Raw genomic sequence first — 10,206 nt, 5'->3', positions numbered from 1 at the left:
GGGGAAGGGAACGCAGGTAAGCCCTCAGGCAGCAGAGCTCTGATAAGACCATGGCGTGTGAAGCCAGGCATCGATATACATGCCTTGTGCACATTCGTCTAAATTAATGTAACAAGCAGGCAGCTCTCCGGAGGTAGGCAGATAATGCTGTCCGTCTGCGCGACCGAACGAGTTTGAATAGCAATAGGCGCATGAGGAGCAAAGCTAATGGCTCCGGCGTTTGCCATTTGCATCTTATGCAAAACGCACCCTGGACTGTTCAAATCTCCTGTCCACTGGTGATTTTTGGCATCGCTGACCTGAATACAGATCACTGTACATGGGTAAAGATCAACTGATGATTGGATTAGGTTAATCTGATTACATTCCCTATTAGGGAATTAATGAACTGAATACACTCCTAAACAATACAGGTATTACAAAGGGTTTTTGGAGCGATGCCACGGTAGAACCATGAATTGTTCCCTGTTTTCTCCAAATTTGGTACTGGCATTTAACCCACCCATTCATAACTCCCCCTAGCAATAGCAATGCTCCTGACACTAGGACAGTAAGGACTTAACACATGTCATCTCTGATACATGTGAAGCCAGTCAGAGCCATTGCCAAAGCATGATGCGGGGAGAGAGCGGCATCTACCCACCCGGAGAGAGCACAGCCAATTGTGGTCTCTCAGACTCTAGTAGCTGATGGCAAAGTGGCACGGCTTGGAGTTCGATCTAGCGACCCTTGGGCCACAGAAGAGCACATTAGACTACTGAGCCACTCAGAGCTAAAAAAGAGTGTGAAGAACCTTTAAATTGGCAAAGAACCTTAAGATCCACGTCTCACACCCCTACAAAAACCATTTGTTATGGAAACAAAAATGGTTCTTTTCAGGCATTGCTCAAAGAACCCTTTGTAGCACCCTAAAGTGTACTCTAGCATTCCTCAACCTAATCTGCTGCAGCGGTAGAATAGCAATAGCTTCTGAAGTAGCAAATCCCCCGACTGTTTCTCTTCTGGTCTGCTGTAGATGCTTTGAAGATGCTCACCTTGTTTTTTTTTTTTAACTTACAGTACACTTCATCTGAGGCCAAAAGAAATGAAGCTGAAAAACGCTGCAGTGTTCAGAACAGGGCTGTCAACTCGGCTTTAAAAATTTGATCTTGATGGCTCTGGTTGGGTAGATCTTTTGTTCACAATTTTAATGGTCCACTGTAGATGGTTTTAAGATGCTTACCTTCACATAAAAAATAAAAACATCCATTCAATTATTTTCTAAACTTCCCTAGCTCTAACCATAAACCTAGTACTAACCCAATGCTGTTGATAACCAGCTTCATCAGATTACGTGTTAACAATCTGCAGATAAGAAAGGACAACATCAAAATGAGGAGCAATCAGTTGAACCGCTAAGGTTTGTAATTATGCTGCATTCAGTATCCGTCAGCATTAGCAGCGGAAGCAGGAGCTCCATATGCACTAACATGTTCCGCATGTAACCGCAGTACCATGGACAGAGCACCATCTGAGCACTCTTCCACCTGCCGCAGCTGACCATCTGTCTCTGATAGCAGCCTATAGACATCTGAGCTATTTGAAATGCTAGACAAGCAAACAGCCATCACTGTGGAGTTGCCCAGCTCCAGATGAACGAGTGGGCTACTAACAGCATCTACAGAAGCCATCCCCATGTCAACCCTTCGCAGGAGAATGGCCGCATTAAATAAGGCAGAAAGCCCTCCAGTAGTGGCAGCGATTACTACATCTTTTTCTTCTTCGTCATCACCCTCATTTTGAGCATCGTCATCATCATCATTGTTAATCATTACAACCAGGGGAAAGCTGAAGTAAGGCAACTCTGAGATGTTTGAGGTAAAGCTGCTAAGCATAACTCCACTCGATGGCAAGAACTGGCCAGAACCCCAAGTGCTGTTCAGCGAAGCCGACATAACTATAAAATTACCCTGCCTGTCTAGCACCCCGATGTGACTGCTCCGTGTATCGAGAGCCAATAACTCCACGAGGTCCTGGTTGTTCTCAGCTGGGGCTCTATTGTCAAGTCCTTGAGTCAAGTTTAAGAGGCTGGCGAAAGAGGCGGCGGCCCTGTTAAAATCTCCAGCAGCGCTCTGAAAGGAAAGGCTTTGCTCCCTGACTTGCTCTAATATATCAGATAGCATCGGCCCGGCATAAGGGGAGCCGGCTGAAAGGACAGTGTATTTCTCTCCCGGCGCGATAAGGGAGTCATTGATTTCTCCATGGCTACGCCGAAGGGCGGCTAAGAAATCGGGCCTCTCGCGTGCCGAGAGGTCTTCAGCCAATTTCATGGCCAGCGTTTCTGGGAAATGGGACTCATTTAGGCTAGCCGCCCGCAACAGCTCTGATAGATTCCGGTTGGCGGCGAGCACGCCCACCGATTTCACGCGTCCATTCTCGCCGCAGAAAAGATCGCACAGTTCTGACCGCAGGATTTTGTCCTCGTAGGTTCCCAAGACTTTGCCCAGGACAGTGTCGATGAGAAAGCCTTTCTCAGCCAGCGCGATGGCATCCTTGAAAAGCCTGCTCCATTCTGAACGGCCCCACTGAGAGTGAAGATCTTTGACTCCCTGCAGGATGGACGGAACCCCGTAAGTGGCCAAGGGCAACTGTGGTGCAGTGGAGCGTACTGACTTGCACGATCCTGTCGTGAAGTTGTAGAGAACGGCTGAGAACATGCCACCTTCAAGGAAAAAGTAGAAGATTTAATGAATTCCAAATTCAGTATCCTAGGGTTCTTTAGTTAAGGCAATGGGTATGATTAGGACCATGACAACTCAAAGACCTATTTGAATGTTTACATGAATTTAATGGATTTGATGAAAATTGTCTTCTACATTTTAACATTTTAAAATGGTTCTATAAACCCTTAAACTCTTCAAATGGGTGGAACCAATGCCTTGACAACCATGACAATATAATTTCAAACATAACCACTTCAATCGTTTAAATTGAGTTTGGCCAGGTCAAACGATCTGTGATGGAAAATCTCTTCTATATGGTTCTTTGAAAAACCTTTTTATGTAGAAATGGTTCTACACAGCACCACAAAAGGTTCCACAGCATGGGTTTCATTATGGGTTCTTTAGTAAAGTAAAAGAACCATGACAACTCAAAGAACCACTTGAATGCTTAGAAAATGCTTTTAAAGGGTTGTGAAATGCATTGGTTCAACATAGAACCATGATAAATCAAAGAACCATGTTCTATTTAGGCAATAATACACGAGAGGTAGTGCTGTAATGTGAGATACCAGCACTGGTGTTCATTCATAGTAGTCAAGGAACAGTTCGGAATTTCCCAATCAACAGAGTTACAAGCAACGGCCAAAACATTAGGCAAAATTACAGGTTAGATTAATGCAATGGCTACACACACACCGCCAAATCTGTTAAATATTAAGAGCTTAATATGGAGCTAACATTTGCTTCGTATGAGTCTTCGCCTTAAACACTGCAGCAGATCATGCTTTTTCGGACTGTCTGATCTAATTGTGAGTCTCAAACCACACAAAGTAATCTACCTCCCTTCCCACCTAGCAACACCTCAGAGTACTTAACTGTGGTTTGGGGGGCTGTGTGAATAACAAATCTAATCTCCAGCCTTCGATTAGTTTCTTTTCGTATAATTGTATAATTCTAACATTGCTGCTGTGTTAGGGCTGGTGGTTGTGTCCTGTAAGCACTGACATCGTTGCTAGGTCATGTGTGTATGTGGCGGTGTAATTCTTGAATAGCTTCGGTCTGAGTGCCATTATCGTGCAATCCTGACGCTCCTGGAACGTCTCAGCCAATCACATGCCGGGGTCGGAACTAACTGTGGTATAAATCAGGTTAAATGGTTCTTTTCTTTGATGAAAAACCTCTGGTATATGGTTTTATAAAGGACCTTCTATAAAGCACCAAAAGCGTTGTATTATTGTTATGGCTCAATAAACCCTTTTAATAAACCCGCCAAGTGCGCCTTTACTGTTCTGAGTCAAAGAACCTTTTCTCAGCACTATACAGAACCCTTTTTTTATGCTAGAGGTGTAGCGCAAGGTCTTCAGAATGTAAGAATGTAATGTCTCATTCAAAGTTGACTAGTCCAAGAACTATTATATATGAGAACCATTCATTATAATATTAAGCGAATAATCAATATTCATTATGCCTACAAATGCTATTTCTGCACCCTCATTAACCTTCTGAAAGACAATTAAAAGTAATGGAGATTAAACCTGTGCATTTAGCGCAGTAAGACGTTTAAACATGTTTGCATTATTTAAGCAATGTAAGGGTTCTTACTTAATGGATTGCCAGAGACTATAGTAGTTAAAAATGCGTCTATTTTGACAGTTTTCCCACTTCAGAGACAGACGCACCCCTAAAGCTCATATTCTACTCCTCTCAGGGGCCTGCCAAAACACACACTGCCCACAAAATGCACATTCTTTACAAACTTGAGCAACTCCAAAGCATTTAGATGCATTCATCACCAGCGCTGTCTTAAAAAGGAAATTATTTGCGTCTACCATTTTAGAGAAAATCACATCACAAGCCCAAATGTCTTCTTCAAATAAATGCAATATCTGAAGGTCCAAATGGCCACTTCAGACAAATTAAGTTTTAATGTGGAAACATGCTGCAGAGGCTGGCACCGTTCCAATTTGTGGTTGTTTATTATTATATTATTTCATTTGTAGATGATACATTGCGGATATGCTACTGACCTACGCTTGCTGTGTGTGGGTGGACGACTCCCAGGCAGAGCAGAGAAGCAATAGCCGCATCCACCACATTTCCTCCCTCCCGCAGAAGCTCCTTACCGACCCTGGAGCACTTCGCTGCAGATGCCAACAACAACAGCAACAAACAACGACAAGAACAACACTGGTTCATTAAAACAGCTACAAACAATCTAAAACAGATTCCTTTCAAACAGTATTGATCTGATCTTACACTACAGAGGTGCCTGGGTTTAGCTCCAAAGCTTGGAGTCAGTGTTTTCACTAAAACTAAGTCAGTTCGGGAGCAGATAAATGTGTACAATTATTTTAATATACTAGACCTCTGTGACTTCATGGGTTGGAAATAATTTGTAGAAGTGGCTACTGCACAATATGGACTTTATGGACCTCTTAAGGTGCTTTAAGGAACCTTTTTCTTCTAAAACCCTTTTCTTGATGGTTCCTCAAAGCACCTTAAGTAGGTTCCTCCACAGTTTCGAATTGAAGACCCTCCAAAAGTTCCTCAATTTTCTTTTTTAACTTGTAAGAGTGATAATTGATGAGAAAACCAAAAATCACAGCATACTACCAGATAAATTATTTGACGGACAGATGAGCAGCTGATTTCATCTGATTTGCATCTACATCCTTCTTTCTTCTTTCTGTAGAGCTTTTTGGATCTGGCCATGGAGATACCACTTACTTTAACTGTCAAGAGCAAGCCAAACTAAATGCCTGAGGTTGGTTTAAATAAGACAGGCTCCTCCAAAATTCTCTCCAACTATGCTATGCATGAAGAAATAAGTTATAATAAAAGCAAAATTGCCTTAAGCTGGGGATTTAAGCCCTGATTCTCTCAGTCTGGCTGAGATTGTGCTGGTCAGTTATAGTCTGCAGATTTTTTGCCAGCCGAGCTAACATTTGGAGAGAGGACTGAGGCTTTAAGCTTTGATTAATTTAATTTCAAAGTTTTAATTTCACTTTCCACCATAAATGAGGCAGCAGCTAAGTTCTGGTGCTAGTACATGGCCAATACTGCAGCAACATGTAAGGTAGACCAGAAATTCATATGAGAAGCCAAAATCCAAATCAATGTTTTTCACCTTTCTTTCATTTGGGGTCAGCACAAATGATGTGCAAATCTGCGTCTAACGTGAGGCTAGATGTGTAGTCTACCCAAGTGTAGAGAATGATGTGGAGGATTCTTAGTGAGTTTAAATAATGTAAATACACTGTAATGTGTCTTATTTAAAACATTCTTGTTGTTTCCAAAGAAAAAAAAAACATAAAAAAACACACTATATGTCCAAAACCATGTGCGTTAATAAGGAGATGCCCCTCCCCGTCCCTTCTGAGAAGGCCTGTCGCAGTTCGCCCACACTACACTCATTAAACCATGTCTGTATGGACTTCCCTTTGCACGCAGAGGCACAGTATTGACTGTTTATTAACAGTATCTCAGTATTAACCCATTCTGTGGTCAGTGTTTGTCTATAGAGACTGCATTTGCTACATGCCTCAATACACCTGGCTTAGACACCCATACTCAGTAATTAAGTGGGTGTGCACATACTTTTGGCCATAGAGTTTTAGTGTGTATTTCATGACATTTAAATGTAGATTATTGATAGTGTATGTCAGCCCTTCGATATCGCGCCCTTTCCCGGGGCGATTCCGAGCCGCCGCCCACAGGCTCACATAAGGACTTTTGTTGTGTTTCCGTTCTGGTTTTGATTCACTGACTCGGTTCTCGTTCATTTACGTTCATGTGTGTTTGGTTCATGTTTGGTTCATTGTGTCAGTTCAGTGTCTTAATTCAGGTTCATTTTTGTTCACGTGTGTTTCTAGTTTGCCGGGTTCATCATGTCTTGTTTAGTGTATGTGTTTCACCTGAGACTGGGGGTACTTAAGGAGCCCGGACACTGAGCTCCTCGCCAAGAATCGCTAGTTTAGGACCTCGAGGCAGCCTGAGAGGTTCCAGACACGGATCACGGTGTGTTTAGGCCAGCTTTGGCTCTTTGTTCACATTCTCGAGCAGGCCACCCGGCCCTCTACCGATTTAGCAAAGCGCCGTCATTCGCTCCCAAGTTGATACCCACGACTCGCGTTGTCAGGTTTGGTCGGCCTAGCCGTTTATGGTTCTGCGGCTGGTTCCCCAGCTCTCTTCTCCCCTTTTTGAGGAGTCTCAGCGTGTCCTTACTTTCCCCCTTTAGCTCCCCAGGCACGGCCTGTAGGTTTTGTTCATATTCCCCCTGTTTCCCTGCCCTGCTCACCCAGCTCAGCTCCCAGAGCTCCCCCAGTCTCAGGTGTGCTTTGTGTTCGCCCTCTAGTTTGTCGAGTTTACGTTGTTTTCCTGTTTATTCCCGTTAGTTGCTGCATTGTTTGCTTTAGTTTGCTCTCTGTGTTATTGAAGTACTTGCATTAGACCCATCTCTGCGAGTGTTCATCCCTCTGTGTCCAGCCTAACCCGCCATGACAGTGTACACATAAGTTATTGCCTATAAATGAACAATATAAATGTATATATATATATATATATATATATATATATATATATAAATGTATATATATATATATATATATATATATATATATATATATATATATAATATCTGAAATATTAATGAAACAAAATGAATATGAGACACAAGAAACCTGAAGATGTCAGGACGACACCATGGTGGTACAAAGAAGCATGATCATGGGAGTGGCCATCAGGATCACTGTGATCTCCATCCTCATGGTCATCATCTTCATCCCCTGCATGGTGGTGGTGGTTGTGGTGGTGATGTTCCTCCAGGACCTTTGCATCATTGCTATGGTCACTCTGTAGCCCTAAGGGATCAGGCCAGCATCCATACCATTCACACAGCATGAACCCAATGACGACACCCAGCAGAATCAGAGCCACCGTCACGCGGACCCATGTGTCTTTCTTCACGTTCTTCCCATTCAGTCCGACAGACGGCCTGCTATTACAGATGACGAACAAGAAAAAGAGAAACTTCTGAAGTCTGGAAAGATAGAAATGCACAGATGAATAAAACACAGAGACAAAGCAGATCGTTCGGCAAGCTCTGCGGGATCTAAAAGTCACACTGCCTCTCCGGAGCTCAACTCATCACTGTGATGTTGCTCTGAACCTAAGAGAAGGCTGGGAGGAAATCTGCGGATGGCCCGTCCCTTTGATCCTCTCCGCTATGCGTTTGCTCATTAATCAAGACCTAAAACAAAAGTACGGCATTACAGAGTTGGAAACTTTGGCTTTGGACTTTGGGGTGTCCTTCAGAATAAACGGATCTCTATGGGTAAGAACGTAAGCAATCAAAACCTCACAGTCAGAACAGAAGGCAAAAGTACATGCTTTTTTGCAAAATACAAATAAATATGGAAACTTTTATTTATTCTTTTTATTTTTTTCAAATTATATGCATAACAAAACCAGTCAAGCTAATACTGATGACATTAGTCTGGTGTAGAGGAATGTACTGTAATTGCTCATAAATGCTTAACGGTATATACACATAGATACGGATGGAGCCCTCTATCTGTTCTCTGCATTCATTTTGTCTAGTTCTCTTAGTCTTGGAGCGGAGCAGTACCGCAGGAAATCGTGGGGGCAGTGTAGCCAATATTTCAAGTGAAACATGTAATATAAGCGCGACAAATAAGAACATCTTTTACAGCACAGCCTCTTTTGTCTTTTTTGTAGAAAGTACGCTATCACAACTTCCTCCACCACTACCACCACCATGTTTGTAGTTGTCAGAGAATTTTGACTCTGTGCTGCCCTCTAGTTTATGCATTGCTTAACATCCACGCTAACGTAGGGCAAGCATAGTTTGCTGAACCCGAACAACCTGAACACTACAGCATGTTGTTTGTGATGAAATCAAAGTTCAAAAGACATTTTAAAGGCAGAAAAATGAACTTTTTTTCATTTTTTTGCCTTTAAATTATTTAATGGGTTAAATCGAGTCTGAACATTTTGCAGGACGCTAATGAACTTGTTAAAGGGCCCATATGATCTTAATCATCCAAATTCCAAGAAATGACGAGAGGACTTATGACTGGTTATGGTACAAATAAGCACAAAAAATGGAGAGAGAAATAAACTTGAGGTCAAAATGATGCTGAACTATGAGTTTTAGTTGAAAATGAAAAACACGTTGTACAGACGTTGAATTTTGGAGAAAAAAACAACAACAACAACAACAACAGTGGGCTGATATCGAGCTCCAACGTTAGACAAACGTTGCAAAAGTTGTTGTTCTAGCTACATTTTATAACGTTAGTATTCGACGTTGTGTGGACAATAACTTTATGAAGTTTAACAGTTGGCATTTTGCCCAATAAGAAGTTGGCATGTGACATTGAACATCAAAATCCAATACACTTGTAAAAAAAATAATAATAATAATGCAATATCAGTGGGCTGATATAGAGCTCCAACATTAGACAAATGTTCAAGCTGGTTACTTAACCCCACGACTTCAGAGCAACAACATTTTATAACAACGTTAGACGTTAACATTATGAAGTTTAGCAGTTTGCTCAGTAAGACGTTGGCATGTGACGTTTGAAAGACGTTGACTTTTAGTAAGCTATTTAACAACATGGCATCAAACCAACATGTCAGTTACCTGCCCTGACTAATGTACGTCGAGTTGGTAGACATTGAATTTTGGTCACCGGACGTCAGGACCTACGTTCAACCAGCTAACAACGTCTATCGACGTTAGTGGGCAACTGAATCAATAGTACCGAGGCTGCAGAGGCCAAGCAAACGATTCCAGTTCACACGCTGCGTCTGAGCCATTTACCAAACTACCCTCTAATGACAAATTCAGCCCTGAAAAACCTCCAGAAACCTCACCCTGCTCTTCCTCTCTGCTGTGTGTGTTTGGTCACTCACTGTCTTAAGTAGACTGTCACTTCTCCTCCTCCTCCTCCTCCTCCTCCTCCGTCACTCTCCTCATCCTCGCGCTTACTCTCCTCGGTCTCCTCTGCGGGATCACTGGCTAGCTTGGTGTACCGAACAGAGCTGTGCATGATTTAAGGTGGGACATTAATGCTGGAGTGAGGAGAAACGCAGCCCGGTGCTGTGTCTGTAATGCAGCACCTGCGGAAAGCTGCTTCTTTCGGTTTGCCAAAGGTTCTCTTGTCCTTCTCTACTTCCGGGTTCACCTGCCTGTGTTGATCTCCCAGACTCACCTGGACTCTGTCAAACACGAGCAACCGGTCCGCGCGCGTGGGTGTGGATGGGTGTGTGGATAATAGGGCACTGGTGAAAGAAGGTGCTGTGTGTAAACACACACACATACACACACACACACACATACACACACACACACATAGATAAGGAAAGTGTACATTAACACTGTCCGTAGAGAGAGAGAAAGAGAGAGAGAGAGAGAGAGAGAGAGAGATACAGACAGACTGACAGAGAGAGAGAGAGAGAGAGAGAGAGATACAGACAG

General features: G+C 42.8%; 1 protein-coding gene across 1 annotated transcript; it reads right to left on the bottom strand.

The window, feature by feature from the left end:
- Nucleotides 1–916: 916 nt before the first annotated feature.
- Nucleotides 917–9,829, bottom strand: LOC140542056 (glutathione hydrolase 6-like). Its single transcript, XM_072664892.1, has 4 exons — nt 9,642–9,829; nt 7,382–7,698; nt 4,730–4,843; nt 917–2,701 (listed from the first exon to the last, which is right to left on the bottom strand). Exons 1-4 carry the CDS (start codon nt 9,776–9,778, stop codon nt 1,419–1,421), a joined length of 1,851 nt encoding a protein of 616 aa, XP_072520993.1. The 5' UTR covers nt 9,779–9,829; the 3' UTR covers nt 917–1,418.
- Nucleotides 9,830–10,206: the final 377 nt, after the last annotated feature.

Source organism: Salminus brasiliensis, chromosome 20 (assembly GCF_030463535.1).
Source record: "Salminus brasiliensis chromosome 20, fSalBra1.hap2, whole genome shotgun sequence".
Classification (NCBI taxonomy): Eukaryota; Metazoa; Chordata; class Actinopteri; order Characiformes; family Bryconidae; genus Salminus; species Salminus brasiliensis.
Note: the sequence above shows the minus strand (reverse complement) of the source record. Positions and strands in the feature narration are given on the sequence as shown.

Bases quoted from the DNA above. Each gene is read 5' to 3' on its own strand.
- LOC140542056 (XM_072664892.1), bottom strand. From the start codon at position 9,778: ATGCACAGCTCTGTTCGGTACACCAAGCTAGCCAGTGATCCCGCAGAG. The intron at 7,699-9,641 runs GTGAGTGACCAA...CATCTGTAATAG, and splicing joins GTGACAGTCTACTTAAGACA to CAGGCCGTCTGTCGGACTGA. The intron at 4,844-7,381 runs GTTTCTTGTGTC...TGGCATCTGCAG, and splicing joins TGTCGTCCTGACATCTTCAG to CGAAGTGCTCCAGGGTCGGT.